Below are 21,183 nucleotides of genomic sequence, written 5' to 3' on the forward strand. Positions count from 1 at the left end.
AACCTTGCATAAGCTTAACTTGACACGACTGGTAGTGCAGATGGAGGAGGACTTTAAGAGGTGGGATATGGTGCCCCTGTCATTGGCGGGTAGGGTGCAGGCGGTTAAAATGGTGGTCCTCCCGAGGTTTCTTTTTGTGTTTCAGTGCCTCCCCATACTGATTACAAAGACCTTTTTTAAGAAGGTGGACAGGAGCATCATGAGCTTTGTGTGGGCCGGAAAGACCCCAAGGGTAAAGAGAGGGTTCCTGCAGCGCAGTAGAGATAGAGGGGGATTGGCACTGCCGAGTCGGAGTGATTATTATTGGGCCGCTAACGTGTCTATGATATGTAAGTGGATGAGGGAAGAAGAAGGAGCGGCGTGGAAAAGGCTGGAGATGGCATCCTGTAGGGGAACTAGCTTAAAAGCACTGGCAACGGCACCGCTGCCATTCTCCCCGAAAAGGTACACCACAAACCCAGTGGTGGTGGCGACTCTGAAGATTTGGGGGCAGGGGAGCCGACATAGGGGAGTGACGGGGGTCTCAGTGTGGTCCCCGATAAGGAACAACCACAGGTTCGTCCTGGGAAGGATAGACAGGGGATTTCAATCTTGGCAACGAGCAGGAATTGCGCAACTGAAGGACTTGTTCTTGGACGGGACGTTCGCGAGTCTGGGAGCACTGACAGAAAAATACGGGTTGCCACCTGGGAATGCATTTCGTTATATGCAAGTGAGGGCATTTGTGTGGCAACAGATGAGGGAATTTCCGCAGCTCCCGGCGTAAGGGATCCAGGACAGAGTGATTTTGGGGGCATGGGTGGGTGATGGTAAGGTGTCTGATATATACAGGGAAATGAGAGACGAGGGGGAGGCAATGATAGAGGAACTGAAAGGAAAATGGGAGGAGGAGCTGGGGGAAGAGATTGAGGAAGGGCTGTGGGCAGATGCCCTAAGTAGGGTAAATTCCTCGTCCTCATGTGCCAGGCTCAGCCTGATCCAATTCAAGGTACTACACAGGGTGCATATGACGGGAGCAAGATTGAGCAGGTTTTTTGGGGTGGAGCATAGGTGCGGGAGGTGCGCGGGAAGCCCTGCGAACCACACCCACATGTTTTGGTCATGCCCGGTATTGCACGGGTTCTGGGTGGGTGTGGCAAAAGTGATTTCAAAGGTGGTGGGGGTCCGGGTCAAACCAAACTGGGGGTTGGCTATATTCGGGGTTGCAGATGAGCCGGGAGTGCAGGAGGCGAGAGAGGCCGATGTTCTGGCCTTTGCGTCCCTAGTAGCTCGGCGAAGGATTCTACTTATGTGGAAAGAAGCTAAACCCCCAGGCGTGGAGGCCTGGATAAACGATATGGCAGGGTTTATAAAATTGGAGCGGATAAAGTACGCACTAAGAGGATCGGCTCAGGGGTTCACCAGGCGGTGGCAACCGTTCCTCGACTATCTCGCAGAGCGATAAGGGAAAATAGGAAAGACAACAGCAGCAACCCGGGGGGGGGGGGGGCGTTCGGGTCTTTGGGGGTTTTTGTGTGTTGTTACATATTTGTTGTTCATAGTTATCTTCTCAATGTTACTATTTCTTTTCGTTTTTCTTTTTATTTGTGTTGGCACTTGCCGTTAGTTAATATATTATTTTAAAAACGATCAATGTATATATTGTTACAAAGTTGTAAAAATGGAAAAATTCTTGGTTGATCGAAAAACTTTAATAAAATATATATTTTTTTAAAACCTGCTGACAAAGGGGGTGCTGCTGTCATCTGGCGCACTGACCTCTACCTCGCAGAGACTGAGCGCCAACTCTCAGATACTCCCTCTTACCTCCCCCTGGACCATGACCAGACCACTGAACATCAAGCCATTATCTCCAACACCGTTAGCGACCTCATTTCCTCCGGATGCCTTCCCCCTACGGCTTCCATCCTCAGTCTCCCAACCCCAGACAGCCCACTTTTATCTACTTCCCAAAATCCACAAAAAGGACTGCCCCGGCAGGCCCATTGTGTCAACATGCTCTTGCCCCACCAAACGTATTTCCTCTTATCTTGACACCATCCTCAACAGTGCGCGGTCCATCTCCCGTGCCACTACCCTCGCCCCCCCCACTCCCGCCCAGAACAAGGATAGAGTCCCCCTCGTTCTCAGCTTTCATCCCACCAGCCTCCGTATGCAAAGCATAATCCTCCGCCATTTTCACCAACTCCAGCGTGATGCCACCACCGAACACATCTTCCCTTCACTCCCTCTGTCAGCATTCTGCAGAGACCATTCCCCCGGGATAATCTAGTCCACTCCGCCACCATACCCAATACCTCTCCCATCACCCATGGCACCTTCCCATGCAATCGCAGAAGGTGTAACACCTGCCCCTTTACCTCTTCCATGCTTAACATTCCAGGCCCAAAACACTCATTCCAGGTTAAGCAGCGTTTCACTTGCATCTCTTCCAATTTGGTCTACTGCATTTGCTGCTCCAAATGTGGTCTCTATATCGGAGAGACCAAACGCAGACTGGATGGTCGCTTTGTTGAGCATCTTCGGTCTGTGCGCATTCAGGACCCTGACCTGTCTGTTGCTTGCCATTTGAACAAAAGACCCTGCGCCCATGCCCACATGTCTGTCTTGACCTGCTGCAATGTTCCAATGAAGCTCAACGCAAACTAGAGGAACAACATCTAATCTTCCGGTTAGGCATACTTCAGCCTTCCGGTCTCAACATAGAGTTCAACAACTTCAGATGATTAGCTCTACCCCACCTCGACCAATTTGTTTTCATTTCATTTTTAACTGTCTTTTACCATTTCTCTCTTTATATACATTTAATCACCCCCCCCCCCCCCCCCCCACCAATCTTATCCACCTTTCTCCTCTTTGCTTCCCGCTTCCCCTCCCCCACATCTACAGTTCACCCTCTGTTAGTTTCCCTGCTGTTTGACCTTTCACATCTTTTGTCCTCTCTGGGGACTGCCATTAGCACTCTTTCCCCTTGGTTTCTGTGGCCATTAGCACCCGGTTTGCCTGGGTTTCTGTGGCTATGACTCATCTTTCATTCTCACTCCACAGTATAAATATATTCCACTTTCTCTGTCTGTTCGCTTTGACAAAGAGTCATCGGACTCGAAACGTTAGCTCTTTTCTCTCCCTACAGATGCTGCCAGACCTGCTGAGATTTTACAGCATTTTCTCTTTCAAAACTTATTCATACAAACAGCCATAGAAAATAGAAGCAGGAAGAGGCTATTCGGCCCCTCGAGCCTGCTCTCCCATTCCTTACGCTCATGACTGATCATCAATACCCAGATCCAGTCTTTCCCCCCCGATCCCTTGATTCTTTTAGCCCCAAGAGCTTTCTCTAATTCCTTCTTGAAATTTTACAACGTTGTGGCCTCAACAACTTTCTGTGATAGTGAATTCCACAGATTCACCACTCTCTGGGTGAAGACATTTCTCCTCAATCAGCGCCAAAAGATTTACCCTTTATCCTCAAACTATGACCCCCCTAGTTCTGGACTCCCCCACCATTGGGAACATTCTTTCTGAATCTACCCTGTCTAATCCTGTTAGAATTTTATAAGTTTCTATGAGATCCCCTCTCATGCTTCTAAACTCCAATGAATATAATCCTAACCGACAGTCTCTCCTTACATGACGGTCCCGCCACCCCAGGAATCAGCCTGGTAAACCTTTGCCGCACACCCTCCATAGCAAGAACATCCTTCCTCAGATAAAGACACCAAAACTTCACACAGTACTCCAGTGTGGCCTCACCAATGCCCTATACAATTGCAACTGGCTTTTCTAGAGGATCCTAATTTTCATGCCATCACCATTAGCCCACTGTAATTGAAACAAAGTTATGTATGATTACTGATAATTGAGACAGCATGGAAATAATGGGGAATGTAAATCATTGCATCAAAGCAGTTTACTAATGTGGAGCAAGGTTGTCCATGAAGAACTCATACCTTTCTTTGAGCTGCTGGGCACAGACCACACTGCAGAATTTCCCCCCATGACTGAAGTGCTCGATTGTGCCGTAGTGTCCACAGTTTTCGCAGCAATAGATTCCATCCATACTAGGCACGTCCTCTGCATATTGTGAAGTTGATATAATTGTCATAAACACAGGAAAGTGAGGAAGAAAATAAAATTCTTAGTTCTATATATATATATATATATATATATATACACACACGTATACACATGCACTCCAATCCCGAAACATGAAAAGTGATTGAAAGAAAAATAGTTGCCTCCTCCACCCCTACGATCTTTCAAAATCCCTGTACTTCAAAATTCTGGCCTCTTGCACATCCCAATTTATCACCACTGCACCATTGGTGGCCATGCCTTCAGGTACCTAGGCCCCAAGTGCAGAAATGTCCACACTAAACCTCCTCAGCTCTTTACTTCTCTCCTCCTTCACGACACTCCTTAAAACCTACCTCTTCAAGCACCTGGTAATCAGCCCTTTTATCATCTCCTTACGCGACTGTCAAATTTGAATTGATAACACTCCTGAGAAGGCATTTTACTACAAGTGCCAGGCTTGGCTATCTCCAACAAGAACGGATCTAACCATCCCCCCATGGCAATGGCATTACCACTGCTGAATCCTCCCCTTTCAACATCCTGGGGGTTACCATTAACCAGAAAATGACCTGGACTAGCTCACCTCCCAACTCCCCAAAGCCTGTCCACCATCCCAACTCCCCAAAGTCTGTCCACCATCTACAAGACACAAGTCAAGTGCGTGATGGAATACTCCCCACTTGCCTGGATGAGTGCAGTTCCAACAACACTCTAAAGACGCAACACCATCCAGAACAAAGCAGCCCATTTGAACGTTATCATGTCCACAGACATTCAATCTCTCCACCACTGATGCACAGTAACAGCAGTGCGCACCATCTATAAAGTGCACTGCAGGAACTCACCAAGCACCACCTTCCAAACCCACGACTACTTCCATCTAGAAGGACAAGGGCAGCCGATACCTGGGAATACCATCACCTGGAGATTCCCTCCAAGTCACTCATGTCCCCGACTTGGAAATATATCACTATTCCTTCACCTGCACTGGGTCAAAATCCTGTTATTCCCTCCCCAACAGCACCATGGGTGTACCTTCCATCTCAGGGACTGCAGCGGTTCAAGAAGGCAGCTCACCACCTTCTCAAGGGCAACCAGCGATGACCAATAGATGCTGGCCTAGTCAGCGATGCCCAAATTCCATAAATGAATCATTAATTAATAATGCTTTATAAATATATAGTTATGGTCAAAAGGAAAATGAAACCACTACAATGCAGGAGGCCATTTGGTCATCGAGACTGCACTAACCCTCTGAAAGAGTACTCCACCCAAGCTCACTCCCCGGTCTTATCCCATTAACCCCTTCATCTAACCTTTTTGGATACTAAGGGGCAACTTAGCATAGCACCGAATCTGCACATCTTTGGACTGTGGGAGGAAACCGGAGCACCTGGAGGAAACCCACGCGGGCACGAGGAAAACGAACAAACTGCACACAGACAGTGACCCAAAACCAGAATTGAACAGAGGTTCCTGGCACTGTGAGGCAGCAGTGCTAACCACTGAGCCACCATGCCACCCATTTCATAGACAATTTAAAAGCAATCACAAAACAGGAAAGATTGTTCTGTGCAGTAAGCAGTTACAAATGATCTTCAGAACATGGGTGAGAGATTGCCTCGCTTGCATTGTTCCTAATATTCACCAACAGCATCTATGGTCCAATCCTCTCCCATATAGGGTCATTATCTTCAAGACAAAGTCGAATCACTGTAAGCCATGCTACATGGACATCGGTTTGGATGCATATTCACTTGCCTACCTAAGTCACTGCTCTTCAAAAATAGTTGCTGAGATCCTGAGGATATGTGATGCTAAATGCTAGCGTGCGTACGTACATATCACACACATATATCTACATAATATACACAAATCTGTATACACGTATACATAATACAGGGAGTGTCTCAAATCCAACTAGGGACACCATTGTCGCAGTGTGGCGCCAAGACTAATTATTTGCCTCACCACTTGCACAGCGGTCCATGACCCCACCCAATCCAGCTTGGCCTGAACTGCACAACCAATCCAGCAAGATCAGAAATCCGGCACAGCCTCAGTCCCAAGGTTGCCAGTTTTGAGACAGTGCATCTTGTACATATTTACCAGCATGCCTGCAGATTTCATTCAACCTGGTTCTCTTCTAACCTTGGGAGTCATGAACCAGTACAAGCTGGTGTATTTGTTTTTTTTAAACAACACAATTTTATTGAGGTATTTTAGGCATATAGAAAAAATGACATTGTACAGTACAAAAAAAAAAGTCACGACACAAATCAAACATAGTGCAAACCACGGCTCTGTTTGGTATGTTTGTTTTAAGAACAAAGAAAAGTATAGCACAGGAACAGGCCCTTCGGCCCTCCAAGCGTGTGCTGATCATGATGCCCCAACTTAAAAAATAACTTCTGTTCTTATTCGGTCCATATCCCTCTATTTCCTCCCTATTCATGTACCCATTCAGATGCCAAACTTTAAAAATAAGCAGCTAAAGAATTTACAAGTGCTAGAAGCTATTACACTGATATTCAGTAACACGATAATTTGAGTTGCACAGATTAAGAGAGCATCTTAGAAGACCAGTTTAGTCCTTGAATGGAAATCAAAACAGGCTGAAGGTCACAAATTGTTTTCTTGAAACATCAAACCACTATTGCAGTTCAAAGCTAAAGCACCTGATTTGTCACAACATTGTGTGATAAATCTTGGGATTATTGGGTCATATTGCGGCAAGCATGATTTTATCCAAGTAGTGGATATTTGTGTGCTCATCAACTAAGGGATTTTTAGTGCTAAAAAAACAGAACTCTTTCCATTTTAGCAGCAAAAATCAACAAACCTGCAACATGGACTGCACAGCTAAATGCGGACTAAACCTTGCTACATCTACACAAGGTGGCTCCATTTGAAACTTAGGAAAACACCACCATTTCTACATTGCGCTTTATAATTCATTCACCTGCCAGTCTATGGCCTCCTGTAGGTTCATCACAATGATCAAACGTAAATGGAAGCTAAATGACAAGGGTACAGGGGCTGGCCAAAGCCATGATCAAAAAAAGTGAGTTTGAAGAGAGCGACGTGAAATGCTACGTGTGCAAGTCCATGTACCTCAGAGCACATCTGCCAATGGTGAAATGATGATGGTCGGAGTGTAGGGTGTTGACTAAGATGTACGAGAGTCCAGAGTGAGTTGAATACATAGGGTAAGTGGGAAGGGACGGGGAAAAAAAAGAAATGGATGGCTGTTGAATTGGAGGAAGTTATGGAGATGGGGAAGAACTTATACTGGTTTAGCACACTGGGCGAAATAGCTGGCTTGTAATGCAGAAAAAGGCAGCAGCGCGGTTTCAATTCGCGTACCAGCCTCCCCGAACAGGCGGCGGAATGTGGCGACTAGGGGCTTTTTCACAGTAACTTCATTGAAGCCTACTTGTGACAATAAGCGATTTATTATTATTAAAAACAAGGAAAAAAAACTGGAAGCCAACATAAGTCAGTGAGAACAGACGTGTTGGGCCAGCATGATTTTGTGTGAGGGATAAGACATCAACAGTTTTCAGTACCGAGTAAAACAGCAACTGGCTCGAACTGTGAAAACAAAATCATGTTGGGTCCAAACAGACAGAAAAACATTCCAAAACTGTCATCCATCAATCTTGGCTGTAATTGCACCCTGGTATGACATTAAGAAACTTAAGCATGCACATCAAATTCAGCTGCAGGTCAATACAGTTGATAACAGTATTGAACTGCAATACTGGTTTGATGTTTCAAGAAAACAATGTGATCTTGTAATAGAACATGCCAAAATGATTCGCAGGTATCCGTAGAATCCCTACAGTGCAGGAGGCTATTCGGCCCATCGAGTCAGCACCAACCCGCCGAAAGAGCACGCTATCTAGGTCCACTCACCCCCCATACCCCGTAAATTGATCTTGCCAATCCACCTAACCTGCACATCTTTGGACCATGGGAGGAAACCAGAGCACCAGGAAGAAACTCACAGACACGGGGAGATCCACACAGCCAGTCACCCAAGGCCGGAATCGAACCCGGGTCCCTGCCGCGGTGCTACAGCAGTGCTAACCACAAGAATTTGCCGTCAAGACAAAGGAGATGCTATTAGGAGGCATGACCAAGAGTCCATCTGATACAGTATTAATATGCTGGAATATTACAGCCAGTTATACTCAACATAGTAAGACTTATTCTTACTAGGTTCTTATTTTTACTACAGGAGCAGGGATGCCTTGCTACAATTATACAGGGCTTTGGTGAAAACACACCTGGAATATTATGTGCAGTTTTGGTCTTTTTAATCGGAAGAAAGATGTTCTTGCTATACAGGGAATGCAGAGAAGGTTTACCAGACTGATTTCTGGAATGGCGAGACTGATGTATGAGAAGAGATTGTGTGTTAGGATTATATACACTGCAGTTCAGAAGAATGAGGGGGGGATTTCATAGAAACCTATAAAATTCTAACAGGACTAGACAGGGTAGACGCAGGAAGGATGTTCCTGACGGTGGGTGTGTCCAGAACCCCAGGGGTCAAGTCTGACGATATGGGGTAGACCATTTAGGTCTGAGATAAGGAGAAATTTCTTCACCCAGTGAGTGGTGAGCCTGTGAAATTTGCTACCACAGTAAGTAGTTAAGGCCAAAATATTGTATGTTTTCAAGAAGTAGTAGACATAGCTTTTGGAGCAAAAAAAGGGATCAAAGCATATGGAAGGGGGGGGGAAGAGCAGGAACAGGCTACTGAGTTCAATGATCAAGCATGATCATAATTAATGGCAGAGCACGCTTAAAGGGCCGAATGGCCTACACCTGCTTGTATTTTCTATGTTTCCATTTCAAAAAGCAGAATTTGGTCCACAAATCTGTAGATTCGTTTTTTTTAAGTATCCATTGCAATAATGCCCCACTGGTGCAGCAGCACCCTTCAACAATCAGCATTCAATATGTTTTTCCACAACTTTAATCGCAAGTATAGCATGAATTTTGGGTAAATTATCCCTGATCGCAACCTACTGTCTTAATCGTAGTCACCAAAGATTATTTTGTTTTATTTTATTCATTCATGTGTTGTGGACATTGCTTGCAAGGCCAGCATTTATTGGCCATTCTAGCTACCCATATCTGAGGGGCTTATTGGGCCATTTCAGACAGCAGTTAAGAATCAAATCACATTGCTGTAGTGGTCTGGAGTTGCATGCAGGCCAGGCCAGGTAAGGATGACAGATGTTTTTCCTGAGAGAACATAGTGAGCCAAATGGGCTTTTACAACAATTCAGTAGTTACATGGTCACCATTAGGGATACCAACTTATTATTCCAGAGTTATGAAATTAGTCCGATATAAATTTCCCAGTTTCTGCTGGGAGGTGAACTCATGTCTATAGATTGTGACTCCAGGTCCCTCTGGGTTACTAATCCAGTATTGTAACCATTGTGGGACGAGGAAGTTGGGGGGGGGGGGGGGGGGGGGGGGGGGTCAAACTTGATCAGTGCTCAGCAAACAATCCAAGAATTAAAAAAAGGCAATCATGAAATCCTAATTTTTTTAGCCTGCCCCAAGTTAGCACACATTTCCAAAGAAAGGAAAAACTCACCTTTTGAATCTATGGTCCTGTTCGCACTTCGCAAGCTGGTGTCTTTCCCATTTTCAATCTCTGCATTTGTGATGATTTCCAGGGTGTTGAACTCAGTCATTCGGAACTGTTTACAAGAAGGTAAAGCTACGATCCATTTACAAGTAATTGAATTATTTTTACCTTTAAGAGCTTGTGGAGCTAACTTATCCACCAGATCACGAGACACGCGCTTGACCTGGACATCCAAATACTGTACAAAGGTGCACAACAGTGCCAACATACCCTACTGCAAATTTTGCATTGAAAATCTAAACCTATGTTTATATGCAGAATATTTGTTCAATGTCTGCCATGCATGACTTCAGAGAAAACAAGCTGAATGTTGCAAAAGACAGGGAAGTCTTGCTGCAACTAAACAGGACTTTGGTGCTCCTATTTCTTATGATGCTGAAAAAGACAGATCTGTCAGCCTCAAAGAGATTACAGATGAAACATTTCAGAATCCGAGATCTGATAAAGTGCCCCACTTGAAATAATAATTTGACTTTTCTCTTCTCCTGGTAATATATAACCTCCTGTTATATATTACCAGCATTTTCTGTTATAACAAGGACTGAAAATTAAACTTACACCAACGTTAAAGAGCTTTCTAAAGAACAGAAAATACAATAATTTTAGCAATGGTAATTATTAAGAGCCTAGAGAAACTGACAATGTCAACTAACAGTCCATGGGGCAATGGAATTCAGAATAGTTTTATTTGCCAAAATCTGAAAGTCTTAAGACTGTAATCTGAAGCATCTGGGAAATGGTACCTAACTGTAGAGGTTACAAGTGACAAATCAGCATTTTCCTTTTGCTCAAATATACACAAACTTGATGTCACCACACCCATAGCCCATGGTGAACTGATAATCTCTGGTATCACTCATAGGATATGGGGAAGATTTGTAGGACACAGTTAAGAAGCTGAATTGATTCTTGGATTCAGACAGGAAATACAATCGCTCTTTTGCACTAAGGAAACACGTGTTCTATTCAGGTTGAAGAATTACCTTTAAATTGCTGCCTGGTAATGTAGCAATTCCATTGTTCCATTCCATAGCACTAAGCAGATCAAAATCCTGTCCTGCTGTAGCATTCACATTTTTCTCTCTTGAACCTTGTTCCATTGTATTTTGTCAATTTTGCTGTAACAAAAAGTATTAAGTCTACGAATGAACGTGGGTAATACCAAGATTTGGTATGAAGTCTGTTCTTGTTTTGCACCTTAGTTATAACAATAACTTGCAGTTATATAGCCCTTTCATGTAGTAAAATGTCCCAAAGTTCTTCAAAGGAGCGTTATCGAACAAAATATGACACCTAGTCACATAGAAGGCAGGTTTAGATAAAGGATCTGGATCGGCGCAGGCTGGGAGGGCCGAAGGGCCTGTTACTGTGCTGTAATTCTTTGTTCTTGTACACAAGGAGGCCTTAGGACAGATGACCAAAATGTTGCTCAAAGTCCTCGAGGAGAGAGCATTAGACAAATAGAGAGGTTTAGGGAGGAAATTTTAGAGCTTAGGTCCAAGGCAGTTAAAGGTATGGCTACAAGTGGTGGCAATGAATATTGGAGATGCTCAAGAGGCCAGAATTAGATAAGTTCAGATTTCGTAGGGTGGCGAGAGTGGAGGAGATGTCAAAGATAGAGGAGCAAGGCCATGGAGAGACTTAAAAATAAGGTTGAGAATTTTAAAAATTGAAGCACTGCTTAACCTGGAGCCAACACAGGTCAGCAAGCAACTTGGTGATGGATGGACGAGACATGCAGTGATTAAGGGCGCAGGCAGGAGAATATGCAACTCAAGTTTATACAAGGTAGACTGTGGGAGGCCAGCCAGGAAATAAGTTAGCTAGGATAACAATATGTAGGCATTGAAGTACAGTGGTAGCTTCCTTGCCTCTGGGCCAAAGTTCAAGTTTCAAGTCCTACTTGGGCAGTACGGTAGCACAGTGGTTATCACTATTGCTTCACAGCGCCAGGGTCCCAGGTTCGATTCCCGGCTTGGGTCACTGTCTGCGTGGAGTCTGCACGTTCTCCCTTTGCCTGCGTGGGTTTCCTCCGGGTGCTCCGGGTTTCTACCACAAGTCCCCAAAGACGTGCTGTTAGGTCATTTGGACATTCTGAATTCACCCTCCATGTACCCGAACAGGCACCGGAATGTGACATCCAAGGGCTTTTCACGGTAATTTCATTGCAGTTTTAATGTAAGCCTATTTGTGCTAATAAAGATTATTACTTCAGGACTTGATGGCTATGGAAGGTGCATTCATAACGTAGCTAAACAGTTTGATTATGAGCCGACAAATCCTTCCAGAGCGCCTGATGGAAGGCGGTAAGAGGAGGAGAGTTTCCTGGTCGGCCATGCTGCAGAAGGCAACGGTAAACCCACTGCAATAGTTTGCCAAGCATAATCATGGACCTAACCAATGGAAGTCCATGGTTGCCGATTCCCTTTCAGAGCATATTTTCTGAAGGAGTGGTAACAATATCATGGAAGTTTCAGCAGCTGATGAACTGAGGCAATAAATCATAGAATCTCTACAGTGTAAAAGGAGGCCATTTGGCCCATCGAACCCACACTGACCCTTTGAAAAACCACCCTACCTAAACTCAATCCCCCATCCTATTCCTGCAACCTCACCCTAAGGGGCAATTTTGCATGTCCAATCCACTTAACCTGCACATCTTTGGACTGTGGGAGGAAACCAGAGCACCCAGAGGAAACCCATGCAAACACAGAGAATGTAAAAACTCCCAGTCACCCAGGTCGGAATCGAGCACATGTCCCTGGCGCTGTGCGGCAGAAGAGCTAACCATTGTTCAACCATGCTCAAATCCAGAAAATGGATTTTTTTTTTCTAAATCTGAGAAAATCATTTTAGCTCGAAAACAGATCTCCCAAATGTCACACATTAGCAGTGATGAATCCTTACTTTAGCAGTGTTGCTCTTGACAACGTGGGAACTACCACACATGAATCCTTAAAAGCATATTTATAAGGTTTGCATACAGCGTGACCACCAGCATGGACCAGCTGGGTCAAATGGCCCATTTATGTGCTGTAAATATTTCTATGTAATAGTCAGAAACTCTGTTCATCACTAATAATGTTTGTTTAATGTCAGCAGACACGATTGTCCTTATGGCTCTTTACTATTAAATTATATTTAAACAAAGATTGGATCATTAAAAAATCTTTTTTTTAAAGATGCAAAAACATTTTTGTGTCTCCGGCTGCAATTATTGTGGAGCAGATGTGAAACCCAAGAAGTGCCCACCTCACCTAGATGGCTTTTGATAATGATTGCCACAATTTGCAAACCACATACAAACCTCTTGCAGGGCTCGACAAGGAGAATGCAAGTAGTATATTTCCCCTGGCTATGGGGTCTATAACCAAGGGATGCTGTCCAGAATAAGAGGTAGTCCATTTAGAACTGAGATGATGAGGAATTTAGAGTCATTGATGTTTACAGTATGGAAACAGGCCCTTCGGCCCAGCTTGTCCATGCTGCCCAGTTTTGATTAGTAAGCTAGTCCCACTTACCCACATTTGGCCCATATCCCTCTATACCCACCCTGCCCATGTAACTGTCTTAACTGCTTTTTAAGACAAAATTGTACTCGCCTCTACCAATGCCTCTGGCAGCCCGTTCCAGATGCTCACCAACCTCTGTGTGGTCTCTTTTGTATCTCTCCCCTCTCACCTTAAGTCTATGTCCTCTAGTTCTATACTCCTCTACCTTTGGGAAAATATGTTGATTATCTACCTCATTGATGCTCTTCATTATTTTATAGACTTCTATTAGATCACTCCTCATCCTCCTATGCGCCAGGGGGAAAAAAGTCCCAGCCTATCCAGCCTCTCCTTATAACTCAGACCATCAAATCCCGGTAGTATCCTCGTAAATCTCTCCTGCACTCTTTGTAGTAATATCCTTCCTATAATAGGGTGGCCAGAACTGAACACAGTATTTCATGTGCGGTCTTATCAATGTCTTGTGCAACTTCAACAAGACATCCCAACTCCTGTATCCAATATTCTTACCAATAAAACCTAGCATGCTTTCTTCACCACCCTGTCCACCTGCGACTCCACCTTCAATGAGCTATGAATCTGTACTCCTAGATCTCTTTGTTCTGTAACTCTCACCAACTCCCTACCATTAACTGAGTAGGTCCTTCATTCAGAGGGTAGTGAATCTTTGGAATTCTCCACCCCAGAGTTCTGGAGGTTCAGTCGCAGAGTATGTTCAAGACTGAGATCAATAGATTTCTTGATATTAAAGGTATCAAGGGATATGGAGGTGGTGCAGGAAAATGGCATTGAGGTAGATGATCAGCCAGAATCCAACTGAATGGTGCAACTGGCTCAAGGGGGTAATGGCCTAATCCTGCTCCTATTATTATTATTTCCTATAAGGATCTCTAAAATCTAGTTTCTGCATTGTATTGCAAAACAACTTGAAACATTAATAAGCATTAAAAATAAGCACACAATGGCAAGTAGGCATGCTTTAAGCATCTGTCTCGAAATATATTTGAATAACACCTTTATATTAAACGTCTCATCCCTTTTCAAATACCTGTCCCAATATCTCCTCGTGTGGCTCTGTCAAATTTGCTTGCTAACACCCATGAAAAGTACTTGATGACATTAAAGGTGCTACGTAAATACAAGTTGTTCTTCATCACCTGTGCCACTTATCCTTCCAATTGCAATCGAACATATATTCATTCAAAAATATATTGATTTGCACTGTATACCAGGAACAATCGAAACCAAGATCTGCAATGCTGTTTAATACAAACAGGGGCAGAAACAAGGAGAGAATTTTTATTCTCCATATCCTGGAAGTTATTGACCTGGCCACAGGGAGTCGCTCTCGCTCACATCTCATTCACCCCCTTCAGCCTGCATTCGCTCCTACTGATCTAAAAAAAACCACAAGTTAAAAAAAAACAATTTCTCTTACACAAACAACTCGAATTATACATGCCCTGTCCTACTCATCGAGACGACGTGCCGGAAAATATCAAAGTCTTTTCTTCATTTAAAAACAAAAATCGATCTTGCATCCTCATAAAAAAAAGTTCTAGGCTTTCAGCATTTGCTACAAATTAACAGTTTCAACAATTGCAGTGCATTTAACAATATACGTCGTCTTGCAGAGTTAAAGCACGGGCGGGGGAGGTGGAATATCGTAAATCATAATTCTTCCGGCCTGAGAATAAATATTTTTATTTTTACATTGCACAGACCACAGAGGTATTAAACTTTCGCTAAGTATGGACATAGTTGGTGCTCGAGTCGCCTTTTCCCAGATTGCCGGGTGTTACATTTTTTTTTAAACAGAAAAGAAAGCTTCTTTCCTGAGGTAATTATTTAGTTTGAGTTCAGATTTGACTCAAAATGGCGGAATCAACAAGGCCTAAAACACGATGAGGCTTAAAATTCGCAAACCTTCCACTTCACCCAAATCCACTTCTCCAGACTTCCATCTATTTAAAAAAACTCCACCACAACAGCAACAAGTCCCTTCACCGCCATGACACACATTCTCCTCCAAAATAAAATTACCCTCCAACTCTTTCCAATTTATTTGTGTTATGCGACAACTATAAAAAAAATTCTGCCCCCCCCCCCCCCCAAAAAAAAAACAACCCCCACAAAGGCCCAAGTGCACGCTGACTGAAAGGCTTGGGTTCTTTTCAGCTCGAGCTGAATGATTTCCTCAACAGCACTTCCCAGAAAATAAAGTTGCTGTTAGCTGCAATAATTGGGACCGGTTAAAAGTCGGAAAGAGAAGGAAAACCTGGCGCAGGGTGCGGGACAGAGGCTGCTGGAGCACCCTGGCAGCAGACCGGGGTCGGGGAGTAAGGATTAACCTGTTTACCCACCCCCCACATTCACAGTAAACGCACCTTCGCTGCTTCCCAACAAAATAGTTGTGGAGTGGGGCTGAGGGCAGTGCGCATGCTCCATAGGTGAGAACAAACTTCAGGCTGAAACTTTTTTTTTTGCAACATTGTCCACGCTTCCCGCAGCGCAGGAAAATCCCCGCTCCCTGCCAGCGTTGCATTGAGTCTACTATTTGCAATTACAGGAAAATTATGTACCCATTCAACTGGGCGTTTTTCTTTTTGTCCGTTTTCCTTTTTACATTATTGACAGTCCCACATGTGAGAAATGAACATTCTGTGTTGTTTTTACATGTATATACTCTGGTTCACAATTAAGATGTCAACAATGAAGCATGATGGGAAAATTAACATGTCAAGTTCTGAGTAAGCTATAGTGAGCGAATTATTATAATGATGTACCAGAATTACCTTCGGGGAAGACGGAATGTACAAACAGAACTTGCTAAGCAAGGGGGAGATGGCAGGTGCAAGCAAAGGGCCTCATTCTTATCTTTAACTGCCAAATCACTGTGTAAGGGAGAGAAGAAATAAGGGAACTGCCCTGTCTATAGTGTGTGGGATGTGTTTCTCAGGGATGGTTTCCCACGGATTGTATTTTCATGGATTGTATATAACAAAGTGATGCTGTGTGAATTCTTTGTGTCTGCTATTGCTTACTGGTCCCTTCACTACCCGCTCTTGCAAGATCGATAATAAATACTTCTTCAGAATTTGACTAAGTGTAAATCTTTTATTAAGTGAGCAGTGTTTCTCACACACACGTGCGTGTTGCTAGTTGGGGCAAACTTTCGTCTTCCTTCATTGTAGCGGCCTTCAATTTCATCCACCCGTCCTGAATATTGTCATTTCTCTCTCCCTCGCGCCCCGTGCTGGGTGTTGTTCCGGGATAATGAATGAGTGGTTGGAGAGAGAAAAGTGGCGGGTTATTCCACACCGGCCTGCAAAAATGGAAGGCATTGGTTTAAAACGCACACATATATCACAGATGACATTGAGCCAATAACATTTAAAGCTGTATCTCCAATACATGATCTTCAGAAAAGAAGTACAGGTTCATGAGTGGTTGAAGAGATAAGCACTGTGAAACGGTGGAGACAATTGTCATGATATGCAAACATGCAGCTGATGAACACATAGAATAGGACATGACCAATGAGCAGTCAGGACGCTCGTCTATAAAAGGGATGAGGCACTCACACCCCACCTCTTTCCACAGACCAACATCTACAGAGTGAGACAGGTTGTATCCTCAGCATCACACCCCAGCACGTGGCTTAGAGAAAGGCTGGTTCAGTTAGACTGAATTAGTATTTAGATTAGCAGAGAGTCGAAGTCATTGAGAACTGTGCTAATAGTTCAATAAAACACATGGAACTCACTTCAAAGTCTGGAGCATATTTTACTCAAAACTGCATCAAGTGGCAGCTTGTGTTTGTGGTACCCTCAATAACGACGCTTCGAGTGTAAACAGTCCAAAAAAAAAAGGCTTTAATAAACTAAGAACTAGACTAGTGCCGAGACGTGTGCTAACAGCTACACTGGCCACAAGGCAGCCCCTTATATACAGCTCCCAGATGGGCGGAGGCGGAGTTCCCCAGGGTTCCAAGCCTGGTCTTAAAGGGGACATCACCTTACATGATGACAAGGGTACAGTGTTACAGTAACCGTTCATCTCAGTGTTAGTCCAAATAACATAACACATGATACCAGGAGTCTGTTCAATCTAGTTAGTTCAACTCAGCAAGATCCATGACGACCAGCGAATGTATACCGGCACAATGGAAAAGATTCCAGCTCCTCACCAGCTCAGGACCTCCGGCAATCTCCGTGCCAACTGGTGGACATTCAAGCAGAAATTTCAGCTTTACGTCGAAGCATCAGACCTCAATGGTGCGTCTGATGCACGGAAGATAGTTCTTTTCCTCACCACAGCGGGTGATCACGCCTTAGACATATTCAACTCCTTTCACTTCACCGAAGACCAGCACAAGACAAAGTTTCAAACCATCCTGGACAAGTTTGACAGCCACTGTGAGGTGGACACCAACAAAATCTTCGAGCGCTACATATTCAAGCAGTGATTGCAAGGTAAAGACCAATCCGTCAACTCATATTTAACTAACCTTAGACTGCTAGCACAATCCTGCAACTTTGGTGATATCACTGATTCCATGATCAGAGACCAAATCGTTTTTGGAGTTCACTCTGATCCTCTGAGAGAGCAGTTACTGAAGATCAAGCATATGACCCTGCCAGTCACGATTGAAACATGCACTGTGCATGAGCACGCTGAAAATCACGATTCCCAGTACAAAACGGCAGAAAATGATAAAGTAACATCCCATGAGGCGGAGAGTGCGCAGGTCATCTCCCGGATGCAGCGCCTCAACATTGACGAAAGGGGTCATTTTGCGTGCTCTTCCCAGGGCCCAACGCATGCGCAATGTGAGCGGGATAACGAAGCAGCCGAAACCCATATTGCGCAGGTGCAGACGTCTGAGGACCGCACTGCGCATGTGCAACGACGCACGGAGCATCAGGATGCCGACGTCATGACGTGTTCGAACTGTGGCACCGCCCATTTAAAGAAACACTGCCCTGCCAGAGGCAGACGCTGTTTAAACTGCGGGAAGACAGGCCACTATGCAGCTCTGTGCAGATCTGCACCATCAGTCAGGAGCCAGCGCTCCCAATTCCAACGACGGCGCAACTGGAGTGTGCAACAACGCCTACAGGATTTTAATCCTGGCAGTGCAACGGATCCAAATGATGAATGCCTGGACAACGCCTACTGTGTGGGCATTATTACAACGTGTGAATATGCCACACCAGACTCATCGCAAGTCCAGTCAATCCTAGCTAACCATTACAAGGGGACATAAATTTAAGGTGAAAGGTGGAAGATATAGGAGGGATATCAGAGGCAGGTTCTTTACCCAGAGAGTAGTGGGGGCATGGAATGCACTGCCTGTGGAAGTAGTTGAGTCGGAAACATTAGGGACCTTCAAGCAGCTATTGGATAAGTACATGGATTACGGTTAAATGATATAGTGTAGATTTATTTGTTCTCAAGGGCAGCACAGTAGCATTGTGGATAGCACAATTGCTTCACAGCTCCAGGGTCCCAGGTTCGATTCCGGCTTGGGTCACTGTCTGTGCGGAGTCTGCACGTCCTCCCCGTGTCTGCGTGGGTTTCCTCCGGGTGCTCCGGTTTCCTCCCACAATCCAAAGATGTGCGGGTTAGGTGAATTGGGCAATGATAAATTGCCCTTAATGTCCAAATTGCCCTTGGTGTTGGGTGAAGGTGTTGAGTTTGGGTAGGGTGCTCTTTCCAAGAGCCGGTGCAGACTCAAAGGGCCGAATGGCCTCCTTCTGCACTGTAAATTCAATGATAATCTATGATTAATCTAGGACAAAGGTTCGGCACAACATCGTGGGCCGAAGGGCCTGTTCTGTGCTGTATTTTCTATGTTCTATGTTCTATGATTCCGAGGACGAATGGCGAGCAGTGATGGAGGTCAACCACTGCCCCATCTAGTTCAAGCTGGACACAGGTGCCTCTGCCAACCTCCTCTCACAGGCAGACTTCAGACGCATTAAGAGGTCCCCCACAGTCCTTCCAGCTGCCTGCAAGCTCCTGGATTACAACGGGAATGCCATCACGGCACTGGGATCCTGCCATCTGCACATATCCAATCGACACACACAAGCACGGTTACGCTTTGAAATTATTAAGCCAGACAGGGCATCCCTACTAGGTGCGCACGCCTGCAAGCAGGTGAACCTCATTCAATGGTGTAGCGCACAATGACTCACAAGAGACGAATAGAGATGAAGTCGATGAGGCTTTATTAAGCGTGACTTGTTCCCCGCAGTTCAGCAACAGACTGGAGCTGCGGGGAGAACTTCTGGTTCTTATACTCCGCCTTCAGGGCGGAGCTAGAGATCAACAGCCAACCAGGACCCGGGATCTGTCAGCCAATGGCATCATGGCTTCACAGTCCCACATGACCCCTAATGCATACTACCACATTCACCCCTTGTTAAAAATGAACCCGGCGGGGTGGTGCTTCGCATGGTGGTAGGGGTTTACAAGGCTGGTCCTGGGAGGAAAAACTTTTTTTTGCATGTCATTACAGTGCCCTACACTTTGTCCTACACTGGGCTATGTACAGGGTTTGTGAACTATTTACAATATTCCTAAGAAGAAAAAAAACCATTCTCGTTAAAGTCCACAACATTCTTGTGTTACACCGATGCCACGAGACGAGCGGGCGGTCTGGTCTTCCTTGTCGATCGCCTCAGCCCCGGTGGTGGTGCAGGTGCTTGTTCCAGCGTTGTCGTCTCCGGGAGCTTCACGGTGTCTGCTTCTGCTTCACTCCTGGTCGGACATGGGAGGAGGACCGATCCTCCTGGGAAGGGGGCGGTCGCGGGGTGCGCCGGTGGCAGGGAGGGGGTGATTGGTATCGGGGGGGTGTGCGTGTTGCTGGCGGGCGCCAGGCCTCGCAGGGAGACCGTGTCCTGTCGGCCGTTGGGGTACGCCACGTAGGCGTACTGCGGGTTCGCGTGGAGGAGGTGAACCCTCCCGACCAACAGGTCCGACTTGTGCGCCCGCACATGTTTCCGGAGCAAGATGGGTCCTGGGGCCGCCAGCCAGGTCGGCAGCGACGTTCCAGAGGAGGACTTCCTGGGGAAGACAAGGAGGCGCTCATGAGGCGTTTGATTAGTGGTAGTACACAGCAGCGACCGGATGGAGTGGAGAGCGCCCGGGAGGACCTCCTGCCACCGTGAAACTGGGAGATCCCTGGACCGTAGGGCCAGTAGGACGGTCTTCCAGACCGTGCCGTTCTCCCTCTCTACTTGCCCGTTCCCCCGGGGGTTGTAGCTGGTCGTCCTGCTCGAGGCTATACCCTTGCTGAGCAGGAACTGGCGCAGCTCGTCACTCATGAAGGAGGACCCCCTGTCGCTATGGATATATGCGGGGCAACCGAACAGTGTGAATATGGTGTTAAGGGCTTTAATAACTGTGGCCGCTGTCATGTCGGGGCAGGGGATGGCGAAAGGGAAATGAGAGTACTCGTCCACCACGTTCAGGAAGTATGTGTTGCATCGGTGGAGGGAAGGGGCCCTTTGAAATCCAGACTGAGGCGTTCAAAGGGACGGGAAGCCTTGATCAGGTGCGCTCTATCCGGCCTGAAAAAGTGCGGTTTGCACTCTGCGCAGATGTGGCAGTTCCTGGTGACTGTACGGACCTCCTCCACGGAGTAGGGGAGGTTGCGGGACTTTATAAAATGGTAGAACCGAGTGACCCCCGGGTGGCAGAGGTCCTCGTGGAGGGTTTGGAGACGGTTTATTTGTGCGTTGGCACATGTGCCGCGGGATAGGGCATCGGACGGCTCGTTCAGGTTTCCGGGACGGTACAAGATCTCGTAGTTGAAGGTGGAGAGCTCGATCCTCCACCTTAAGATCTTGTCATTTTTAATTTTGCCCTGCTGTGCATTATCGAACATGAAAGCTACTGACCGTTGGTCAG

General features: G+C 45.7%; 1 protein-coding gene across 9 annotated transcripts in view; it reads right to left on the reverse strand.

Moving 5' to 3' along the window:
- LOC140412798 (lethal(3)malignant brain tumor-like protein 4) overlaps window positions 1–15,786 on the reverse strand; it is a 181,739-nt gene extending 165,953 nt beyond the window's left edge. For 3 of the 9 annotated variants that reach the window (XR_011942050.1, XM_072500854.1, XM_072500860.1), the window contains exons 1-4: window positions 15,651–15,786; window positions 10,735–10,869; window positions 9,698–9,803; window positions 3,951–4,074 (exon numbers count right to left, since the gene is read on the reverse strand). Coding sequence is in view for 7 of the 9 variants with exons in the window: in XM_072500854.1 (XP_072356955.1) it covers window positions 3,951–4,074; window positions 9,698–9,803; window positions 10,735–10,851 (347 nt within the window). In the remaining 2 variants the exon portion in view is untranslated. Of the gene's footprint in view, window positions 1–3,950; window positions 4,075–9,697; window positions 9,804–10,734; window positions 10,870–13,058; window positions 13,080–14,420; window positions 14,540–14,591; window positions 14,668–14,701; window positions 15,158–15,189; window positions 15,320–15,650 lie in introns of those variants that run through there. The other 6 variants (XM_072500856.1, XM_072500855.1, XM_072500857.1 and 3 more) reach the window with 6 other exon arrangements.
- Between the last annotated feature and the right edge of the window lie 5,397 nt (window positions 15,787–21,183).

Source organism: Scyliorhinus torazame, chromosome 1, assembly GCF_047496885.1.
Source record: "Scyliorhinus torazame isolate Kashiwa2021f chromosome 1, sScyTor2.1, whole genome shotgun sequence".
NCBI classification, from domain to species: Eukaryota; Metazoa; Chordata; class Chondrichthyes; order Carcharhiniformes; family Scyliorhinidae; genus Scyliorhinus; species Scyliorhinus torazame.